Source organism: Cebidichthys violaceus, unplaced genomic scaffold (assembly GCF_023349555.1).
Source record: "Cebidichthys violaceus isolate CVI_PGR_0920_01 unplaced genomic scaffold, fCebVio1.0.p SCAF_10, whole genome shotgun sequence".
Taxonomy (NCBI): Eukaryota; Metazoa; Chordata; class Actinopteri; order Perciformes; family Stichaeidae; genus Cebidichthys; species Cebidichthys violaceus.
This window is the reverse complement of record NW_027176263.1, coordinates 16,946,516-16,970,710: the sequence shown is the minus strand read 5'-3', so window position 1 is coordinate 16,970,710 and position 24,195 is coordinate 16,946,516. Positions and strand designations below refer to the sequence as shown.

The 24,195-nt window shown below is 48.8% G+C and overlaps 1 protein-coding gene across 1 annotated transcript; it reads right to left on the bottom strand.

Moving 5' to 3' along the window:
• Positions 1–623: 623 nt before the first annotated feature.
• zswim8 (zinc finger, SWIM-type containing 8) lies at positions 624–23,952 on the bottom strand. The gene is given in 27 exon segments (XM_068727884.1): positions 624–908; positions 1,146–1,324; positions 1,587–1,706; positions 1,801–1,974; positions 2,113–2,290; positions 2,451–2,948; positions 3,181–3,404; positions 3,496–3,785; positions 3,882–4,104; positions 4,232–4,387; positions 4,899–5,280; positions 5,662–5,786; positions 5,876–5,974; positions 6,106–6,289; positions 6,446–6,625; positions 6,817–6,948; positions 7,062–7,319; positions 7,322–8,396; positions 8,520–8,695; positions 8,853–9,054; positions 9,266–9,386; positions 9,733–9,814; positions 10,202–10,309; positions 10,610–10,782; positions 11,094–11,188; positions 13,395–13,548; positions 22,547–23,952. Coding segments are annotated over 27 exon segments (5,970 nt in total). The 5' UTR covers positions 22,725–23,952; the 3' UTR covers positions 624–704.
• Between the last annotated feature and the right edge of the window lie 243 nt (positions 23,953–24,195).

The following is a 24,195-nucleotide window of genomic DNA, read 5'->3' as shown; positions in this document are numbered from 1 at the left end:
TCTCCTCCCGTTCCTCTCTACATACATGTCATATTCTATACAAAGTATCAAAAGATTAAACAAAATACTGAAAAATCCTCACCCGTACTCACAATAGAACTTCGTATTAAACTTTGTTCCCCCTCCTCTTGCAAATCTTCCTTTTGCTCCCACACTGCAAAGATTCAGATCCACAGTGACACGCGTTCGGTGCCGGAGGCCTACCACTCTGGACGGGAACGCTGCAGCGCGACGACGACCCGAAACACGCCGGCTTCAATCGGAACAAAAGCAAGAGGAAACCACAGGAGGATGGAGGGCGAGGGTTCCCCGGCAATGTCTCAGTTTAGGGGAATGGAAGAGACGAGTAAGATGAAGACAGGAGGAGTACACTTTAATTTCCACAGTTACACAAACATGAACCATGATAAAACGGGAGGGGAGGAGTCAGTGACCCGGCTCCTCCTCTGAGCTCTGTGTGGACCGACACACGTAACAAGTCTCTGTGGGTCGGGGGGGTCACGGGAGCTGATTGTACTGCCTGTGTGCTGTGTTTGTTTGAGTCCACATAGTGAAGAGTGGGGTCCCCGACAGAACCAGACGGCGGGGGGATGCGGCCCGCTCGGGGCAGTGGCAGTAGCGATGCTGGAGGCTGGATGGGGCTCCTCGGGCCGGGCCGGGCCCGGCGCACTTCCACCCCCCCACCCCCCCCGTGAGCGTGCCGCTCAGGGGGAGAAGGTAGCCATCTCCAGGGAGATGCGCTGCCACAGCTCCTTGGTCTGCTTGCCTCTCTTCAAGTTCTGCAGCACGTCGTTGAACTGCATCATGCCCACGGGCGTCAGGCAGAAAGCGCCGCGAGCGCTGCGGATGATGTTGACGAAGTCGTCGTAGTCGGCGGGCGTCAGGTGGATGAGCCGGTGGTGGATGTACTGCAGAGAGGGGGGGGGGGGAAGGCAGCACGGCATGAGTCATAAAGGTGGATTATACAATGCAAACATGGCAACCCTCTCGTTCTAACGAGAGTAAAAGTGGTGGTTTGTTGCTAGCTCTCCTTCTGCCTTTGACAGCTTAAGACTACGTCTAACGTCACAGTCTGCTCTTCACTTGTAATGTCCACTTGTCCTTCTGCCTCTTTATTAAGGGAGCAGCTCTGGGCTGCAGCCTACCTGCAGGTAGGCCTGTTGGCAGCGCTGGACGAGCTGGTGGAAAGCAGGCGTTCGGAGATGGGCGTGGATGTGGGCGGGGTTCAGCCGCTGCAGAGCCTCCATGATGATCTCCTGCAGGACGAACGGACTCAGGACGCCTTTCGCCGCTCCGACACAGAACTGGTACACGTAGTTGACTCCTGGCAGACGGGAGAAGGAGGAAGAGGAGGATTGGATATGTCGATGGGGGTTAGAAAGAGGAAGAGGAGGCCGTTTCTAAAGTCTATTCTGTGTCCGTCAATTCAAATTTGAACTGCATTTAGGGCAACATTCTAAAGTGTCAAATAAGACGGCTCACATACACAGATTCATACCTCCATGCTGCAACACGTCTAAATGTTACCCGCTCTACTTCTCATCCAGTGGGGTGAAGTAGAGATGTGTGCGTCACGTGTCACTCACCTAGCCTCGCAGCCAGTCCCAGCAGCCATTTGACGTCCTCGGTGTAAGGCGGGCTCCTGGAGAAGTTGTTCGGGTGGTCGTTGTGAGCCCTCCTGCCCAGCATCTCCAACGCCAGCATGCCTTCACACAAACAAGAGAGAGTTGCTCAGCGGACCGCTGCACGATGCGCACATCGGTTCACGTAAGACAGAATCCCGGGACGCCGACTCCTCACCAACTCTGTAAGCAGAATGCAGGTAGTGCAGGCCCTGCTGGCTGATCGGCTGGCTGTGCTGCTCGTCCTCTACCGGGAAAGGAGAGCTGACCAACGAGACGGGCTGGGAGGACAGGGAGGGCAGGGCCGTCCCCTGGATGGCCTGGATGGTGGGCCCCGCGTGGACGCTGCCTACTGTAAAAAAGACACCACGGGCACGTTTAGCACAGAGCGACACACGCCACCCCATCCCGCCGTGCTGCAGCTTACCAGACGACATGTAACAGAACGTCGATAGCTGCTGGATTTGAACACAGTGTGTGTAGTCCTGACCTGCTACGGTGGTGCTGAGGGGCAGGCCTGTCTCGGGGTGGTAGGGGTGGACGGCGATCTGAGTCATGGACGGTACGGGGACGCCGGGGAAGGTCACGGCCGTGGCTGCCATCGGAGGCTGGGGGCCAGTGGCCACTGAGAACGGGTACTGAGCCCCGATGAAGGCTGGGTGCATTCCCTGCACACACGCACACGCACACACACACACACACACACACACACACACACACACACACACACACACACACACACACACCGTTAGCTTGAGTTAACTAAAAACATCTGGAGACAACATCTGGACGGTCCTGTAAGACATTTGTATGGAGGGCGGTTCTGACCTGTGGGTATGCAGCCCCAGCTACGGGGAAGACGGTGGGTCGTTGGATATGCTGCAGAGGGTGTCCCAGGTACTGGGGGGTGCAGACGGTGGGGAGGTGGGCCTGAATGGTGGTGTAGGGGTGGAGGCCCTGGCTGTGGGGGTGCGCCATGGCCTGCCCCGGCATGGCGTGGGACTGATAGATGGTGGACCCCACGGAGATGACGGGCACGACGGCCGCCGCGGTGACCGAGGCCGTGACCGTCGCCACTCCCGCGGACTCCATGTTGGCGCCGGCGTCGAGGACGATGCAGCTGGACTCCAGGGGCCTCCTGCCCGAGCCCCCGTTGGCCCCGCAGCGCCCGGAGGTCTCCCGCTGCTGGCCCGAGCCCCCGCCCACCGACTGCTCATACAGCCAGTACCACTGGTGAGCCACCTCGAACAGAACCTCGGGGTACACGCCTCCACCCTTGGCCGCTTCCTCTACTGCCATGCAGGCCTTCTCCAGCATCACGTTGTCCTGCAGGGACACGGGGACAGACGGCGTCTCCGTCAGCATGTTTGAGAAAGCTAAAGAAGAGCACCCAGCTGGCAGCAGGGGAGGTGCCAGCTCACCACTGCTGCTTCATTTCAACACACATGGACATTTCTAAATTCGAATAAGACTCAAGTTCACGTAGCGGAGACAGAACTCCTATCAAATTGAGATTTTACTCTCCGACACAGTCACTGTAACCACGCCCCCACAGTACCTGCTCTTTGCACTGCACCAGGGCTCTCTGGATCTCATTAGGATTGAGGGCGTGAGCGTGAGGCAGGCAGCTCAGGGCCAGCTCCGCTGCCGCCCGAACCATGTTGGGGTCCCTGGCCCGCGATGCTCGGTCGGCGAGGGACGCCACCTCTGGAGGGGTGAGGTGACCGTCCCAACACTCCACCAAAATGTTGAGGGCGGCGCTGCCGATCTCCATCGCCTGGCCTGAGAGAAGGAGAGAGGATGGAGTGTGTGAGCAGGAAAGGAAAGAAAGAAATGTTTGGGTCCAACGGTCTAACACACTGGCCCCCCTCACCGGTGATCCAGGATACATGGGAGGAGTAGGTCCTGGACAGCCAGTTGGGTGAGACAAAGTTGTGGAGGCCTAGAGCATACAGGCCAATCTCAAAGGCACACAGGTGCAGGTTTCTGTGGGGTCCCTGGTGTCCCCCGCTGGCCGAGGGCTGGGTAAAAATGGAGGTGGAGGAGTTTCCTCCGGCTTTGATCAGCACCGTCTTGGCCAGCTCAAAGTAAAAATGGGCCGCTGCCTCCGACGGCTGGTTGGGCACGTGGGGGGCATGGCACTCTGGACGTCGCCCTTTGTACCTGGACACAGGGAAACACAACACACGTGACATTTCATCCCTCAGAAACAAAAAGACACGAAAACCCTGCTCAACAAAGCAGACTAATGTAGGTTACCTGCTGGTGTCGGTGCTCTTAGCCCTGGCCCCGCCCCCCGCCCTGCGAGAGCCGCTGGAGGAGGAGGAGCCCAGCGAATCGGACGAGGAGCTGCTGATGCTGTCGCTGTCCTGGCCCCGCCCCCAAGACGTCGCCGCCCAGCCGCCCCGGAGCGGCCGGCGGCTGAGAGTGGGGGAGCTGTCCGAGGTGGTCTCCGGAGCGCTGCTGTCGATGCTCGCCATGCCTGTCCAAACATCACATTCACGTCACTCTCACCGTACGCGTCACACACGAGCCAGGCTACAGATCTGCACAGCAGCGTCTGATCACGAGGATGTAAGCGAAAGTGATTCTGTGACATTATCATGTACCGGTGTGTTTCTTCTTCTGCCGGACGGGAGAGCCCCAGCAGCGCTGATTGTAGCCGCAGCGCGCCCCCAGAGCCAGCCGACTGGGCACCGTGGCCTCCAGCTTGAACGGAGCCGTTTCATTCTGCTGGTCACTGGATGAAGGAAGCCCATCTGACACTGAAAGAAAAGAAAAGGTACATGGGTCTGTCTCTGTCGAAGAGCTTCCATAGCGTGATCAGTTAATGACTGCACAGGATATCCAGGTCACTTTTACATTTGATTTTCTGATTTAAAGAGGACGTTTAAAGCACTACATGGGCGGGATCCTGAGCTGTGGTTACATGGGTGATTTCAATGTGAACTTTGTCACGTGCCGAGGTGGGCCGGGTCGGTTAAGTTACTGATGATGGAAGCACAACATGTCATGATGCTGCTGCTTCAAAACAAAAAGCTTTGAAATAACAAAAACAAAAAAAAAGGACTTTTATTGTGAAGAATTTATAGAAAATGAAACCCTCCGTTTTACAGCCGCTTCTTTTGACCGCACAATACTGTTTCTCTGCTCATCATCTGATCAGGCAGGTCTGAAGTGTCGATGTGGACACGCGTGTAGTTCTAAGGCTGATGACCCGTCTAAAGCATGACCCTGATGCTGTGGATGCTGTGCAGGACTATCAGGGGGTCTCACCATGCTCCCTGGTCTCAGCGGTGCTCTCTGCTGCTGTGCTGTTGTTGTTCTGCACCGTGTTCAGATCGGCCTGATGAGCCGCCTCTTCACCGGCCACTGCTACTGCGGAGGAAGAGCCGGAAGAAGAAGCCGCCGCCACTGCTGCTGCTGCTGCTGCTGCTGCTGCCGCCGCGGACGAAGACGAAGACGAGGGCGCGTGTTTGGAGACGCCGCCGCCGCTGGCCCCGCCGTGGCCGCCGTGGCCGCCGTGGCCTCCGTGGCCGGCGGCGGTGTGTTTGGACGGGCTGCGCTGGCTGCCGGCTGCCGGCTTGCTGGAGTAGAAGGAGCTTAGAGTCTGGGGCTTGTGGGTCTGACTCTCCCTGTCCAACAACTTATCCAGTATCTGAGGAGGGGAGGAGGAGAGAGACACAGGAAGAAGAGAGAGAGAGAGAGAGAGAGAGAGAGAGAGAGAGAGAGAGAGAGAGAGAGAGAGAGAGAAAACAGCAGGATCTGCTTACTATGCACTTTACCCTGTATTTGTATTTATGGAGCGTCTTGAACTCCCATAGCTTTAACTCATCTGCACAAGTCGTATGAATAAGCTGGTGAGCAGCCTGTAGTGTGCGCTGAAGTTCTTTATAGATGCATAGAGAAGCATAAATCAAGTCCTAAAAACAGTAAAGAATGCACAGCTGTTCTCTGATCCTCTGCTACAGCGTCAACAAACAGACCCAGCATGTTCTCCTGCTCATGTGGTTAGAATGATCACAGTAGTGATGGCTACCTTCTTGAGCTTGCTCTGGTCGTCCTTGTAGGTGATCATGAGAGCCAGAGCCAGGTCACCTTTCACCCGTCTAGTTCCTTCACACAGCAGAGGATGCTCCGCCTCACTGACGGTGGTCTTCATACCTTCAGACACACAGCGGGAGGAGAGATTACAGCAGGGGGCGTGGGGTGGGGGGTTAACAAAAATGGAGGAACAGGACGAATGAATTCACCAAGAGCAGCGACGGCAGCCTCGAAGCCCAGCTCCTCGTCACCGGGCATCTCGTTGTTACGGTTGCGGCTCGGTGGACGGGAACCCGTTGGGGACACAACTGCACAAACAATATGGAGAAAAGTGAAAGTGATGTTAATTCTTGAATGTTCCCATTGAAAATGACTTGATTTTGGATGAAAAACAACCGCGTAACTTCTTCAGTCACTCGATCAAACAGTTGGTGCTCACCTGGGGTGCACAGCACGTCAAAGATGAAGCTGGCCAACATGAGAGGCAGCACGGGTCTGTAGTCGCAGAAGTTTCCGTCTCTGAGCTGCTCGCCTCGCTCTCTGATGGCCGACATCTCCACCAGGCCCAGAGGAATCTTCTTCAACAGAGACACCACCTCCGACTCCTGGTAGGCCAGCTTCACCTGGTCGACCAAAACACACACACACACACACACACACACACACACACACACACACACAGTCAGTGTGTGTGGTACATACACACCACACACATGGAGTTCACACAGGAATAAGCTCTCCCAGAAAGACGACTGTGTATTTATGCAAGCGTGGCAGACCTCCAGAGCTTTGGTAGACGCCGGCGGTCTCTGGAGTTCCAGGGAGAACATGCCGGTGCTGAAGGCCAGGTTGTGGAGCTCCAGTCGTTCACTGAGAACAGTGAGGAGGAAGGCGGCCTTGGACAGCGTGTTAGTGGCTACCTGCGTCTGCCGGCTGGTGGACACCTTGCTCTTCTTACCCTGCCCGGCAACCAGGGGAGCAATAACCACGTCAGGACACGTAACACAGAGCAGACTTACACTTTGAATTTATTCTTTCTTCCATCATTAAGAGAGGCTCAATGTCCCACTTCACATTTCAAGATCGAGACTGTACAACGGAGACGGAGAAGACGATTGAAAAGACGTACGAGGATGTGTTGCAGGCCTACCTTAGTCTGTGGTTGCTCCACTTTCAGGTCTGGAGGATTGGCTAACAGGTCTCTGGCCAGCTCCACGGCCAGCCGGCACGCCTCATTACTGTAGCCATGAGCATGGAGGGCCTCGGCACACGCAAATAGCACCTGCACACACATTTGTTTAACTGGTAAATGTAGCTGTACAATGCGTGTTAAAATATAATGCTATATTCCCGTGAAGCCCTGACTGTGAACCACTCTTGGTAGTCCCTCCTTACCTCCATGCGTCCCTCCTGCTCCAGCGGTTTCATCCCTGCGAAGATGTCTGGCTCCTCCTCCTGGTGGTTGTCAGTCAGCTGTCTGTCCGCTCCCTCCTCTGAGGCGGCGCTCAGGTAGTATGCTTGGTAGTCGTCCTCAGCCACAGCTTCTCCTCCTGCAGCTCCACTTGGTGCCTCTGCTCCTTGGTTGGCCGGCCCAGCTGCAGCTGCTGCTGCTGCTGCTCCGGTCCCTGCTACTGCCCCGCCAGACGCCGCCGCCCCGCCGCCTCTCTGCGGGCCCGCGGCGGCTTGGCGGACGGTTGAGTGGTGACCGATCTTACCGTAGCGGTCGAGGAGGAAGGCTGGTTGCTGCCGGCCGAGTCTGCGTCTTCATCTTTGTTCTGGACCGGCGTCGCCTCCGGCTCTGCTTCTTTCTCTGCGGCGCTGGGCATGTCCATAACAACCACCACTGTGTGCGCCGGAGCAGGTTCTGCGGCAGGAAGTGCAGCCGAGGCGTGGCTCGCGCGCTTCGCCTCAAACATTTTGCCCCCCCCGCCGCCGCCGTTGTTGCTGTTGTACTTGCGTGAGTCCCGGAGCAGCGGGCTGGGGGAGGGCAGCATCTCTGGTGGCGGGGGGAGAAACTCAAAAGTGTTGCTGGCCTCGGCCCCTAGAGCCAGACTGCAGCCGTCGTCCAGGCTGAGCTCAGCCAGATCCGGCTCCAGGGAGCTGTCTTCACTGCTGGTTCTCCGCTTGGCACCAGCATGCTTACCACCTCCTATGCCTCCGCTTCCTCCTGGACCTCCTACAGATGCCCCCTTCCCGCCTCCCTGCGTCAGTTTCAGCTTCCCTCCAGAGGAGGAGCCCGGCCCTTTGTACACGCACTTCCCTCCTCCGTCTTCCAGGGACAGAGCGACGGCTCCTCCCAGACGGACCAGCATCCCTCCCCCTCCGCTCACCGCCAGACCTTTTCTCTTGGTCAATATGGTCTCCTTAGGTCGCACTGCCACCTCCTGTTGGGACGGGTGACCTCTTCCTTTATAGTCTCCCCCAGCTCCACCGTCACCTCTCCCCCCTCCCCCCGGCTCAGGAGGTTCTCCGCCCACTCCTGCGGCAGCTTTGACCCCTCTTTGGTGCTGCACTGCCCTGGACCAGCAGAATGTGGCACTCTTCTTATCAGCGCAGCAGTAGGTGATGCCGTCCAGTGGGTAGGCCACCTCCCAGTTGAAATAGCAGGACTCCACGGCGGGCTTGAAGCCCTGGAACAGTTTATCCAGGGACTTGCGATGTTGTCCCCGCTTCACTATCTCTATAACTTTCAGGTGCCACTGCTTCAGCTGGCCTGCTAGTTCCAGACGCCTGGAAGAGAGCAAACAGTTGGGATTTTAGGGTGAGCTGTCCCTTTAAATTAATTAGGAGGTAAATGTGACCGATATTGCATAACATTCCCAATCATGACCAGATTCTTTCAAGAGGTCTGACCTGCAGGGGCTCATCGTGGGGTCGAGCACCGCCAGCCTCCACAGCACCACCATCTCGTCACACATGCTGGCACAGGCGTGAGCCGCCACCTCCGACTGGCCGTTGCTGCGTCCGGTGTGGCCGCTGGCGCTGCTGTGGGACGCTGAGGTCCGAACGCTGTACCACCAGCTGATGATCTGAACACACGCAGTCAGACGACTCGGTGAGGTGAGCGTCAAAGAAGGTACAGCATATACACAACGGTTACCTTCTTATGAAAGGTCGATTGCCAGCACAATGCACCGACATGCTGTTTTTACGTCAACATGCTCGTGCGTGTAGTTTTTTTGTTACCTGTTCATAGGTGAGGCACTGCTCAGTGAGGATCTCGAGCAGCGGGGCGGCGTTGCTGTCTCGTCTCTTGAACATCTCCCTGACGATGGACAGGAGGTTCCAGATTCCCTCTGGCTCTCGGCCCCTCAGAGGGCGCAGCAGACACGCCCATTCAGCGGCGGCTGGCGGCTCCGTGGATGACAGGTACATGGAGTTCACGTCGCTGTGGATCACACACACACACACACACACACACACACACACACACACACACACACACACACACACACGCACACGCACACGCACACGCACACGCACACGCACACACATGTCATTACTATACACTGATGAAAACATACTCATGAATATGATGTTCCACACTGGCCCTTTAAGAAATGCGTTAAGGACCATTATGTGAGATAAGTAGTGCGCACCTGAAGACGACAGGTGAGGGCCCACAGAACTTGTGCAAAGTCTTTTTGATGTTGTCGCTGAGGGTCGACTCATCCAAATACCAAGTGCTCTGGTCAGATGCTGAAGGGCCTGCTGTCGGGTCTACACACACACACACACACACACACACACACACACACACACACACACACACACACACACACACACACACACACACACACACACACACACACACACACACACACACACACACACACACACACACACACATCATACAATGAGAGCTTGAGCTTCCTCTGAGCAAGGCATCCACAACATCAACACGACGATGTCATGTAGGCAGACTCTCTCTTCACACGGGAAATAACTCTGCAGCAGCGCCGCCACCCAGCTGCAGAAACATGCAGTCACTACGGCTGACCCTGGTTCACTCTGGTGCTTTCAGAGAGACGCCTGAATGAAATGATCATCATCACTGCTGCCGTACCTGGAGCTCCACACACGGTGTTGATGGCGGTAGACTGAGAGGACAGCAGCTCGTCCAGCAGCCGCTGAGCTGTGGGGAGGATCTGAGACACACACACAGGAATGCTCTGTCAGACAGATACGCAGCGCTCAACACCGACCTGGTAAAAGTGGTTGTCTGCAGGTAACCGGGCATCAGCTTTTGGTCACCTGATATTTGAAATAGTTAAGATCGATGTCCTTTAAATACTTAAATACTTTGCAGCAGAACTTCACGTCCAGCTCAAGATTCCTCGTCAGGTTCGGGTGGTTCTTTGTCAGGTGGAATAATTTTGCACACACACGTAGCTTTGTCTGGTTCTGACTGTAACAGCGTCTAAGTATCACCAATGCCAGCGGCAGCCCTTACTGTCGAACATATAAATCATAGAGATATCACACACACACACACACACACACACACACACATCACACACAGACGTGGACGTTACCTGCTGAGGCAGCTCACTGATGAGGTACTGGGCGAACTTCTGGAGCTGGTCTCTCTGCAGCCTGGACAAAGACTCGGAGACTGGAGCCCTCAGACACACTGCTGATGCCTGCACACGCACACGCACACGCACACACACACACACACACACACACACACACACTGCAATGAGCAGCAACACCCAATCACCTTAACAAGTGAACCATGTAGCACATATGTGGGCATTCTTTAAATTAAGAGACGACTTTTGTTCCGTGTGGAGTCCGATGACAGACATTTCCTTCTCATCTGATGCTGCTGCTGGGCCCGGTACATCCTGCGGTCTATTAATACCGTTGCTTGGTTTTTCATGCTCTGAAAAATGTGACGCGGTTCAATAGAACTTTGCCTGTGTTGGACATGAACTCACATTGTGGATCCTGAAGAGGCAGAGAGCCACCACGTGGGCGCACCATTTGGCCCCGGCGCCACAGGTGCAGCTGCAGGAAGTGATGCGGCAGCGATCGAACATGACCGCCACGTTGTAAGCCCCTTTGGACTGACCGGACTGACTGGTCACCACCGTAGCACTGAGATGGAAACCTGGGCAGAGAGACAGACGGAGGGGGAGTGGGTCGGACGAGGACAGACACAACCGTCTCAGCTACATTAGATAATATAACCTTATATCTTTAGGTTCTTAAAATATACCCAAATTCTCAAATGTGTAGGCTATTGTGACTGACAGTCCTGTCATATCATGTTGCAACATCTGCTGTCCTAGCCATATATTTGCATATAGAGCGGGGAAGTTAGATCTGATCACTGGAGTTCTAATGCCAGGTGTGAAATGACGTCACACAAGACGCATCTGAACAGAACCTAAGTGTGGTCAGAGTGACGCCTAAACCCACCAATCTGCAGGGGGTCTTTGACAGCTCTGATCCTGTAGAGCTGCTCTCCACGTTGGAATTCATCCGGACTCCCATTAGCCAGGCAGGAATATAACCTGCAGCAAGAGGAGGACAGGGAGAGAGAAAAAGACACGGAAGATGTGAAGCTAAGGTCAAGAGAACCAGCGGATTAAAGGAACCACAAAGACCTGTTCTCTAGGCCTCGTCACCAGCTGCTATCGTAACAGCTGTGAGACTATCAGGAGCCATGTTGGTTCTTTATGTTCATAATGATCATTTAAGGGTCTTTGGAGGTTGGTCTGAAGGGACGGGCGGTCAGTGTTGACTACTTGGAGACTTTCTTGCTACAGTTGGTGTTCTTTTGGAGCTAATGCTGCTAGCTACTTTCATCGGAGCCCTGGGCTGGCACCACAGAGAGGGAGTAGCTTAGTCTATAGTCTCCGTAGTGAAGCCGGCGAGTATGAACCGCCGCACGCCAGAAAATGGTGTAATCCCAGCCGCCGCATGCAGCGCGAAGGATCCGCAACTATTTACATGTCTAGGGTTATACAAAGAAGAACAAGTTGTTTTTAGATGCTCCACAAATACGTCAAATATGTCTCTTCTGATCGGCCTTCAGAGACCACAGATCAAACCGTTTGAAAAATATATCAGCTGTTTGTGGTCGGCAGCTAATCGACCGGAGCAGCTGTGATCAAAATGAACCAATGAACTTTAAAAAAATAATATAAAAAAGGCAAGACATCTAAATCTACAACCTAACAAGTAAAAGTGAAAATCAAAAGTAATGCAGTATAATACAGTTGAGTTGCATTTACTGTAATTTGTACATGTTTTTGGGGCCTTTTGTAAGTTCTTTGAAGGTACAAAGCGTTAGAACAGTAACATCATTCAATCATTTTCATATCCAAAGCATAACACATCTATAGATGTCTCGGGGCCCTTTTGGTCGGGGCCCCAGACCCAGGTTGCCTACCTTGCTTCAAGCTGCTGCATCGTCGAATGAATAACGATGCATCGTATCGAGGGCATTGTCTTTGTAGAGATTACTATTATTAGTCCAGAGACCGGGGACGCTGTTGTGCAGCGACTGGACTCGGGCGTGACCAGCGGGATCCACGCCGGGGTCAGGATAAAGTTCCTTATGATGTTCACAAAATCTGATGGGACTCCAACTAATGGGACGCTAAACTGCGAAGGAATATTCTACACCTTAAGCAATGATGTCATAGGTCATGTGATAATACTTTAAGCTTTACAGGTAAGGAATCTCTTTGAAACTCCTCCCAGAGGGCAAGATTCGGCGGGATCACTGCACTCATCTATGAACATATTAAAACGCTGTGATTTGGTTTTTTGAGCTGCAGGAGGTCAGCCGTGTGGGATGTCGTGCGTTCATTTTCATTTTACAAACATTTGAAGTTGAGGACTTTTGGATGCACAAAAACTCATGAAACTTTTCCAGTCGTGTTCAAAGTACTAACTATTTTATTTTCAGCTGTTCCAACGCATTGGTTTGACGCCATTGGTTTACTGAAACTTGGCGTACATATCAAACCCTGAACGATGACGTCCTAAGTCGTGTGATAATAATATGCCATTTGAGGCCCTTCACAGGTATGGAACATTTTGAAACTCCTTTAGGATCGAAACAGATCTCAAGACCTTCATGATGCCAAGCTGCGAAGTTTTTAGGTTTTCATTTAACATAGCTGCTTTGGCGAGGCGGGAAATTTGCATTTGTCGCCATGACACAGGAATTTGTGGTAACTTGACTTTACGGCATCCAATCTGCCCCAGTTTAGGCCTAAAGACACCTACTCACCCATATTGAGTTATAGTCATAACGGTACCTACTGACAACAGGAAGCCACTGCATGCGGTGCATGCTGGTCACAGAAACGCACAGCCGTTGTCAACCGGTATCCCTCTCGTACCACGATGTGCACATGAGCCCAGGGCCCGTTCACTGCTACTTGCAGCTTTAATTTAATTCTTATATTTTGTGAATCTTTTACATAAACAGTTGAAGTAAAAGTACACAGTAATATTGAGTTGCATGTAAGCGTTTCAGGTGCCTTTTAATGTTGTGTTTTGTAAGTTATTTCACAGTACAAAGGGTTAGAATTGTAACATATTAGTGACCGTGAGGAGCCGTGACTTGTGTGTGTGAGACTCATCTATGACATGTCAGGTGTGTTGCAGAAAAGATACTTGGCTGTCAACAGGAGACATGATTGTCAATCGGCACGTCCCTAATAAAAAGGTGAAGAAACAAACACGGGTCGTCAGTGTTCTCACCTGATGTCCTCCTCGTTCTCGGGGAAGCTCCAGTAGGCGATGCGGAGCTGGAGCTGTTCCGGGACAGGGGGGTAGACCTTCTCCACCACCTCGAACGGGATGTGGAACGCTACCTGTTTCGCTGACAACTCCACCAGTGGAATCACCTGACCGTCTGAGGAAGACCACAGAGGAGAGGAACATGAGAAGATGAGCTAGTGTTGATGTTCCTTCACTCTAGAATCACGTCATTCACAGCGGTTGGTTGAATGATTCCTACACATTTTACTGACACAGTTCCACGACCGTTAGACACATTTTCATGACCTAAATTCTCTGAAACGTCTGTGAAAGAATAAGAATACAAATGTACCACATTGCAGCTCAACTAAATTTAATGACAAGCTATGGCTGTCAGGAAATACGGCCTGAAAAAGATGGCTGGTGTCTTTATGGCTTGTAGCCAGCCACTGGGGCTAATGGTTTTCAAACTTACTAGCCACTCAGCCTTTTGTGTGAGCGTGAACTTGTTTGTATGAGCGGTTCTCCAGAAAGCTGTGAGCAGCAACACCACAGGCCGAAACTTCAGCGCGTTTCAAACAAACAAAGACTAACGAGATGAAGCAAACCAAACCTGCAATCACTGCTAATCATGCTGCTGAATCTGATACTTTTGTACTGTACTGATGCATATAGTATTGTGCTGTACAGTGTCGTATCACAGTGTTGCAACAGCTGAATCCAGAGTTCCTTTCCTTCCTCAGTTCATGTGAATGAGAGCGAGGCTGGACTGAGGGCTGGGAGGACAGAACAGCACCATCATCAGTATGCTGTTCTTTCCATCCAAAGCGTCACTAGAGTTGGCGTAGTGACTATAAAACCTAGATCTGTAGTTTGAACTGAGAATAAATGAAATAAAACAGTGTAGAGAAGAATGGGCAGCCTAACCACAGTGACGGGAGTCTCACTGAGAGCACAGCGGTCTGCTGCTGGGAGAAGAAAAAGTGATGGGTCTCAGATTACAGACCTCACTTCCAAGCCAATACTGGTGCTGCTTTACCTTATATGGAGCAAAGCCCTCCATTCACAGAATGCCATCGTTGCTGTAAAGGCTCAGGGTCTCATGGTTACAGGGCATGGGGAACCCATCAAGACGAGCAGAGCAGCATCACTCAGGAGTTGCGTGTGCTTTGTGTCACACTACGGCCTGGCTGATTTACTCCCAGAATCTGATTGGAATGGTAACATTCCAATCAGAGCCCAACCAATGACTGGGCCGATATGCTTTTGCAGATATAATAATCTGCATATGTTGTTTGATATAAAAGCGCCAAAGAGCATTGCCACGGTCATTTACTACTGCAAAATGTGCCGTTAGGTACATATTCTCTTTAACATCTAAAATGTATAAATCCACCCATTCTTGTATTTACAATGTCTGACAACAGGCAACATGGGCCAAAGAATAAGCTAAATATAGGTATATAATAATAATAATAATAATAATAATGTCTTATCAAAACATACTTAAAAGTAAAAAAGTAAAATGCAAAATGGCCCATTTCAGATTAAATATATATATATATATTATTGTATTAAAATGATTGACGCTGGTAAATAAGTAGCACACTTTAATTTATTTATATAATTCATATATTACTTTACATACCGCTATATAATAGTACAATTAATCATGAATGAATCACTTTGTACTATTAATCTCAATGGTAACTAAAGCTGTCAGATAAATGTGGTGAAGTAAAAAGAACAATATTTCCTATATGGATTCTAGCTAATGCTACCTAGCTTAGCTAACATTACCCTTCGTACTTAGCTAGGTTGTGCTTGCATGCGGTTGTACGCGCAGCTTTAATTTCAGTTGAGGAAGAGAAGATAACCTTTTTCTCAGTCAGCCAATCGTTTGTCAACCTTTTACACCCGAGGCCTATTTGCAGGCCTCAGCTAGAATAAAGATAAGAAATACCTAATTAAGTGTATAATTAAATAAAAAAATAAAAAAATATTTTTTTTTTATATATTTTTGAGATGAGAAAAATGATGGAACTATCAGAATACATGTTACAGGTTCACATAAGATAAGGATGAACACAGCACAACTTGGAAAACTCAAAAGCTCGATCTGGAAAAACAGCACTTTTAGGGTATTGTTTTTTGGAAAGTATGGATATCCAAGACTTTAAATATGCTGAGCTCTTAGAACAACTGATATAGGCTCTATATACACAGCTATACATAGATACAGTGAAACATTTATAAAATATAGAGCATATAAAATTAGAAAACTGATCAAATATTCCAATATTTGAATAAAAAAGTATTTTTTAAATTCAAAAACACTCTATATCACTTCTATGTATCACTCCTGATGTTCAATGAATCAATAGACAGAAGATTGGACCTTTTTTGAGTGTTTTAAGCTCTTTCTAAGCCCTTTTTAGTTGTTTAGTTTAAGGTCAAATACTGCTTCAGATTCAGCCATTCTCTCTGTTCAGGGCTGTATCTCAGCCCCCCCTTCTCCGATTTTCACCATTGAGACATCCTTCGAACCGTAGGAGCCAATAGAATTGCCTGGAATTGAAAGCTAGATGATTGACAGCACTGTTAGCCAATAAAGCTCAAAAACGTCCCATCTCTGAAATCTGATTTGCTGAGCTTCCAACCCTCCCAAGAATCCGAGGAGTGTCGGAGAGACACGAATCGAACGGATTCACACGGAGCACCAGCAGCTGGACATACATGCATTGGAAGTACGGAGATATTCAATTTTTTCGCTGAGATTCGACCAAAAGTAAGTACAATATTCGATGAAAGCTGTGTGACTTTTTGTGTTCGAAGCTGAATATCTCTGCGATGGTTTACCGGGGAGAGAAATGGAAACTATGTCCGTAATCTCCGTCAGGTGGACATGCTTTTTCATGCTGCATGTTCGTAGGTAGCACGTTGCTAACGGAGTGTAGCAGCTGTTTTCTCCGGTCTGTCCCAGTCATATCGAGTATGATTTATGATATTTTGTTATTTGTTTGCTTGGCTGATGGGAGATGTGTTTGTCTCATGTAGAAGTGACCTAGTTCATGTTGTTCCCAGGACACTGAGGTTTCTGCAGAACTATAACATCATTATATTCGTTCTTCGTGGGTTCTCTGCCAGTTACTTTTAACACAAAACTCTCTAAGTTTTGATGTACTCTGCGTCCAAATGGGGGACCCTCGGGTGTATAAGGATGATGAAAACCACAGCCCATACCATTACCGGTCCCCTCCCCCAACAGCGTTTACAGCTGCCAGGCTTATGGTCAACAGGCTCCGCACACACCTGCCCCTCTATAAATACAGGGCTCAATTAAGTCCCGCCCACACCGGAGGAGAACACAGTTCACGGCCCTCCACTGACTATGTATTGTGTGAAGGTTTCCCTTCTCGTCACCTAGAGAAAGACGCCTCAGAGCTGCTGTGTGGTGAGACGCACCACCGACGAGGTAAAGAACCGGGGGAACCCAGAGGATACAGCCAATGAGATGTGAGGCATCAGAGGGAACAACGGGGGACCTGTGGGAACCTGACACTCAGGATGCTAACCTCACCTGTGCAACAAGCATTTTGTCCAAATGTCAGTTTTAGGCTATCCATATTTCTGTGAGTTATGCTAGTTTCTTGTGTTATAGCGGAATGTGGATACACCAGAAAGCTAGGTTATGTTTGCAAGTGCCTCACCTTACTAACTCGCTAACATTAGCTAACACATGGCTAACATTAGCTAATATTAGCTAACACATGGCTAGCATTAGCTAAAATTAGCTAACGCATGGCTAACATTAGCTAACGCATGGCTAACATTAGCTAACACATGGCTAACATTAGCTAACACATGGTTAACATTAGCTAACACATGGCTAACATTAGCTAACACATGGCTAACATTAGCTAACACATGGCTAACATTAGCTAACTAACAGCTAACTTTTTCCCATTCCATCATCATTTCAGTTATCAGCTGCACCCCTAGGAGACACAGGGTGCTGAAATAATCCTGATGCACGTTGACCCTTTCATGCAGACGTCACTGAGGCTACATCCACACAGATACATTTTGGTTTTACGACACACAGTCACTACTGAAATGATCAAAGCAAAACGTTGTAATGAAACAGTGGATCATTCATCATTCCTTAATAACAACATGGCTATTTAAAAATCATAGAATAGGCCTACACTTATTAAACACATATAGACGTAGATATTCTCTCTCTCTCTCTCTCTCTCTCTCTCTCTCTCTCTCTCTCTCTCTCTCTCTCTCTGAGGGTAGAATTAGGACCGTAGTTCTATTTACAACCACGACAAGCAAGCAGAATAAGAAACCCCATCTCTGTCCACACACACACACACACACACACACACACACACACACACACACACACACACACACACACACACACACACACACACACACACACTCTTTAGGTTAGACTCGACTATTTAAATTCTTAGTCGGGGACGCCCCTATTCGTTTCCTTTTCCACCGCTTGGGTTCAGTATAGTGTAAGAGCCTTTTAAGGCAGATGGCCAGGCCCAGCCAGAGACGGCCACTGAAGTAGGAAGCAAATACATTGTTTTCAGGGACTATGCCACTTTGTCTGGAGTGAAGAGGCAGCCATATTTTAAAGACTCTTCCACCGTTTAGCCCTTCGTGTCTTGTCACATGATGCCGGGCCTGGCATCATTTCAGACACATTTCTCCAAAACTCAGCCCAACATATATTTGTTACCTTTGGAAACTTTGGGATCTTTACTCAAATTTAAAATGAAGTTCTGTGAATTTGAACAATGCTTGGTTGGACAGTGCGAGTCTGCAGGGCTCAAAATACCACCTGCATAGGCACGGAAGTGCATCAAAACCTGTATCTGTGTATGGAATACTCAGCTCTTCATGCATCTGTGCACGTAACTTGGGACAGAAAACATGTAGTGCAGGCTTACCAACTCTCGAGCAGTGACCATGAGATGAAAAACTAATTTATAACAGATTAACGTTGCCAGTGGTCACTGTCGCCACGTGGACAGACGAGACAGAGCAGCGCCGTAGAACACTGCGGTCATGTAAGCGGTTGATTGCGTAAACCCGGTCAGGCCAGCCCCACTAGGTCCGTTTGTGCCGTCCTTGGAGCAGCCAAAAGACGGCAATAATTCATTATGCATCGTATGGTAAATAAGTCTTGTTGAATATGTGACGTCACCAAAGAAATCCTAAATCCCCAAAAAAGTTCTGGAATGTAATTTGCTGAGAATCACAATGGATTTCTGCACAATATTCCCCCGACCATGACCATATACAATTTGAAGTAGTTTTACTGCACATTATTGTACAGCGAAAGTAAGCTCAAATGATATTGTGAAACTAAACTCTAATAACAATAAATAAGAGTACTCTTGTTCAGAATGACCCTGTCTATGATGACCATGTAAAACCTGATGTTATTTTACAAGAACTAAAAGGAGAAGTCCGCTACACGTTGCTGATTTCCTCAAAATGATGCATTGGTTGATGATAGATTTCTTTCGGTCGGATCTGGCTGCGGCTGAAATGCCAAGAAAAAGGACAAATGTACCAAATGGTGCATAGAAAAAAAATCTTTGATGAACATGTACATAGAGTAGTATTTCAAGCACTGGTTTGAAACAACTGGCTGGATTTTAGTGGTGAAAATCACCAAAGGCCCCACGATACGATATCACTATACGTACGTCACAATACAATATTATCGTGAAACGCAAGTTACGATACGATATTATAGTGCTGGGCTGTAATTTCCCGTATGATATTAATTTCATACACCGTAATACCGGTGCATAGCCGAAACAACTGCTGTAACTCTTCTATAGGCAGCAAAATATATTGTTCGCGCGAAGAGCGCTACGGTCGGAGCTAACGCTAGTTATGTATTGAGAGGGACCCCTAAGTTATGGTTATAGCTTTATAACACAACAATTAATAACCCACAACTAACTAACTAACTAACTAACTAACAGGGCAACACCACGACACAACAGTTTGTGACACATAATTTGTAACACTAATAATTGCTGGGTACGGGCTGGCTAGCTAGCCCGTTAGCTAGTCTGTTAACAGCTGGGAGAGGCTCCGTCTCTACAGTAACGTTACATTAAAGAACAGAACAGACAGACAGTCGAGAAAGACGGGTTCAGAGCAATGATTAAAACACTGGATTCAAGGTATGTCTTACCGGGGCGAAAATACTTCAGTCAAACTGTGATCCCAACAATATACGAACAACACGAAGCAAGCTGGAAGCGGACCTACGTACAGTCGTCCACTTTTGTACAACAGTGTAGGTGAGTTTATACAACTATCTTAAAATTGTAAAACTTTAAGTTCTGTTTTTACTACGCTGCAGTTTGCACAATACATTTTTTTTACATTCTGCAACTGTTTCATACATTCTGATTCCTTCATATATTGTAACATGATGTGGGGCAAAGCAAACCCTCTAGTAATCAAAGCCTTTATACATGATGACATTAAAATGTTTTTATATTCTATGTACTCCTGACAGTTGAGAAAGCCACTATAAACCTATATAAAAACACAGTCAAGGGAGAAATAAAATACCGTGATATACCGTGAAACCGCCAGAATCTTAAAAAATACCGTGATACACATTTTTGGTCATACCGTCCAGCACTACGATATTATCATGACACGTAAGTCACAATACAATATTATCATGACACGTAAGTCACGATACGATATGATCATGACACGTAAGTCACAATACAATATTATCATGACACGTAAGTCACGATACGATATTATCATGACACGTAAGTCACAATACAATATTATCATGACACGCAAGTCACGATACGATATTATCATGACACGTAAGTCACGATACGATATTATCATGACACGTAAGTCACAATACAATATTATCATGACACGCAAGTCACGATACGATATTATCATGACACTTAATTCACGATACGATATTATCATGACACGTAAGTCACGATACAATATGATCATGACACGCAAGTCACGATACGATATTATCATGACACTTAATTCACGATACGATATTATCATGACACGTGAGTCACGATACAATATTATCATGACACTTAATTCACGATACGATATTATCAGGACACGTAAGTCACGATACGATATTATCATGACACTTGATTCACGATACGATATTATCATGACACGTAAGTCAAGATACGATATTATCATGACACGTAAGTCACGACACCATATTATCATGACACGTAAGTCACGACACCATATTATCATGACACGCAAGTCATGATATCACAATACGCAAGCCACGATACGCAAGCCGCGATACAATTTCACTATACATAATTCCCGATACGATATTATCATGAAACTTAAGTTCCGATACGATATTATCATGACACTTGATTCACAATACGATATTATCATGACACGTAAGTCACAATACAATATTATCATGACACTTAATTCACGATACGATATTATCATGACACGTAAGTCACGACACCATATTATCATGACACGTAAGTCAAGATACGTTATCACAATACGCAAGCCACGATACGCAAGCCGCGATACGATTTCACTATACATAATTCCCGATACGATATTATCATGAAACTTAAGTTCCGATATGATATTATCATGACACGTAAGACACGATACGACTATACGCAAGTCACGATACGCAAGTCACGATAAGCGAGTCACGATATTATCACGAAACGTAAGTCACGATAAGATTTCACAATACGGAAGTCACGATACGCAAGTCATGACATGATATCCCGACACGTAAGTCACGATAGGATATCACAATACGTATGTCACGATAGGATATTACTATACACAAGTCACGATATCACAGAATCAGAATCAGCTTTATTGGCCATGTATGCGTGTGCATACATACATACATATACCGGCCTGTGCACTACACGTGTCCCACTAGAGGGCTCACCAGAGAACTTATAGATGTTCATGTACTATATTGTTAATTCTGAGGTCGTGGCAGAAAAAGAAACAGTTGCGTCATCGTAGACGGTATGCGAGGCTCCTAAATCAAGCACTTCGACTTCTAAAATAGTTCTGATCCGTCACTGTTTTGACACTCATATTTGTCACAGTGCAAAGGCAACGACACATTGTACAAATGCAGGCAATTGCGGACCTGGTCTCTTTGCTCGTCTTCAAAACGTCTGCGATTTTTGTCACCGCTGAGCCCAACTGACCCCGTCACCACACTGCCCCTACAACGCCCTTCCGTTCACGCGCGTATTACATCTCGTCGACACAAAGCGTCGACATCTCCAAATGGACGGAGGACACGCGAAGCAGCCATCACTCGCCCGCAAACGAGCAGTTAAAAATAAGTGCATCTCCTGCTGAGTAAAGGCCACATGTAAGAGCGGCCGGTCCCGTAGCACATGGCGTTCTGTGAGTTTCGGTGAAGAAGAACACAGAGAAGTCTCTGGAGGACAACCTATGAGAGGAGCGTGAAGGTTGCTGGGAGGCATCGGCACACGCATGATGTACACATGACTCTGATTGGTCAGGAATCACATCTACTTGTAGCCAGTGAGCCCTAGAATGCCAAGACACTTCCACAACACTACAAGCCATTGAATGATTGAAATACACAGGAGGGCACTTCCAGAAGGTTGTGAGATTGAGACTGGGCTGGACGAGTAGTTTGCTGTGAGAAACTGCAAAAGTGCTTTTGCTTAAATCCATAAAAAGTAACAAATATATCAGTCCTGCTGTGAAACAAATGCACAGCGATACGTAACAGTGCCGGACTGTTATTTACTGAGCTGCAATAATCCACAGTGTTTGGAACAGGACTACACTAACCAGCAGGTTTGTATTTGTAACACTCCAGGTCATATGAATATTAGAAAAATATGAAATAATAAATTGTATAATAAGATATCACAAGTGTTCCAGCAACAGGTCATACTGCTCGTGTACTTTAACACTACTGTAACACACTTCATGAAGCCTTTCACACAATATCTCAAAGTATTCACAAAGAATGAACGTGTGTGTGTGTGTGTGTGTGTGTGTGTGTGTGTGTGTGTGTGTGTGTGTGTGTGTGTGTGTGTGTCTCCTCCAACCTTTAATCTTGACAGTAGGGGAGTTGGGTCCAGCGGACTGCTTCCTCCAGCCTCTCCAGTTCTGACAGAGGCTCTCGGCCTCTGAGATGAAGGAGCACAGAGAGTCTTCCTCGAACCGGTCCGAGTCTTCGAAGGAGAACCTCTCCCCATCCTCCCACTCGGCGAACATCAGTTCCATTACATCCACTTCTTAGCTGCTTCCGAGTCCAGAGGACTGAGACTTGAGGCCTTTAGCTTCAATCGAAAAAAGGATCAAGTGAGACCCGACGGACGGTGTCCCACACTGGGGGAGAGTAAGAGTCTGAAGACTGGGGGGGAGGGGAGGCCACTAAGCAACCAAAACAACCAGCACACAGCTGAGAGAGAGGCTTATTACCGCTGGGCCCTCACATAATACAGACTGTATTGAGCCAAACTCACCGGATCAGTGTCGGTATTGTCCAACACACCGAGGAGGACAGAGTGCTGTACTTAAAATGTCCACCCGCTAACGGACACACCGGACAGAGCTCCAGCAGCGCAGGCAAGGGACGTCGATGGGATTCTTCAAGAAGTCATGAAGTTGTTCTACTTCTTTCAGCCAATCAACTGGACCTCTATCGATGATATCGAGATGATCCGTTAACAGTCACACTAACCCCGAACGCGTTCGTTTCACGGCGAAACACTTTAAAAGAGCCGACGCCAAACACACCCGCAGCTTCTAGTCACGCCGAATGTCTTCTTTATTCCACATGTAGTGCGCTAGTTGTGTTAGAACGCTGGGCTGCTAACGCACATCTCATTTAGCCGACGTTAGCTGCAATGCTAATTATGCTAATAACCGCATACTGCAACGCGAACCGCTGTCATCCGATGCAGACGACTATATCGAAGTTAAATTGGTTTACGAGCCCAAACGCATGTTCGTCCGGGTCGGTTCACCGTCGTTCTGCTCCGGTACAACCGTGTATTAGCTAAGCTATATGCATTAGCAATGGGAAGCTAACCCCAATCGGCTAACTTGAGCTAGCTTCAATAGCTGTTTGTTTACATTGACCGGTGGCGATAAACACCTTTCGGACTGTACGAACTACATCTTATTCACAGCGCATATCTTCTAGACTTTTGCGTTTTCCTAGTTTACATAAGGTTCTTATTTCGATCGTAATCCCCGCTCCGAGCTCAATGTTTTCCTTTCTTTGTATTAGTGTAGGAGCCTCCTCTCTGACGTCCACAGCTGATGTAGTCCTCAGTCAGCTCCGGTGCAGATATCGCAATAGTCCTTCACGTGTCTTCCTTCCCGACTGACACCGGCTGTCCGTCGTCTGGTGCTCGCCTCTGCCTCCAAATGACACCGGGATTCCTCGATGATTTCCCCGTATCCCACTCGACCAGGTTCTATCAGAGTGTATCTGCCGGGGGAAGATGGCTCACCTCTCTTCAGCTCCTCCTCCATCAGCTGATCACAGCTTCCGGCTGCCAGCTCCAGGCTTTCAGCTCGGATTGAGGCGTCTCCACACCAAATACACCGACCTGAGCGCACTGTCACGCACTGACACTTCAACCCTGGTATTGGTCCCATTCTGACCTCACGAGCCTGTGGCCACACTGCTCACTGGAGGGTCACTGAACCCCGTTACAGTCGTGGCTAGAGACCATGGCCCATA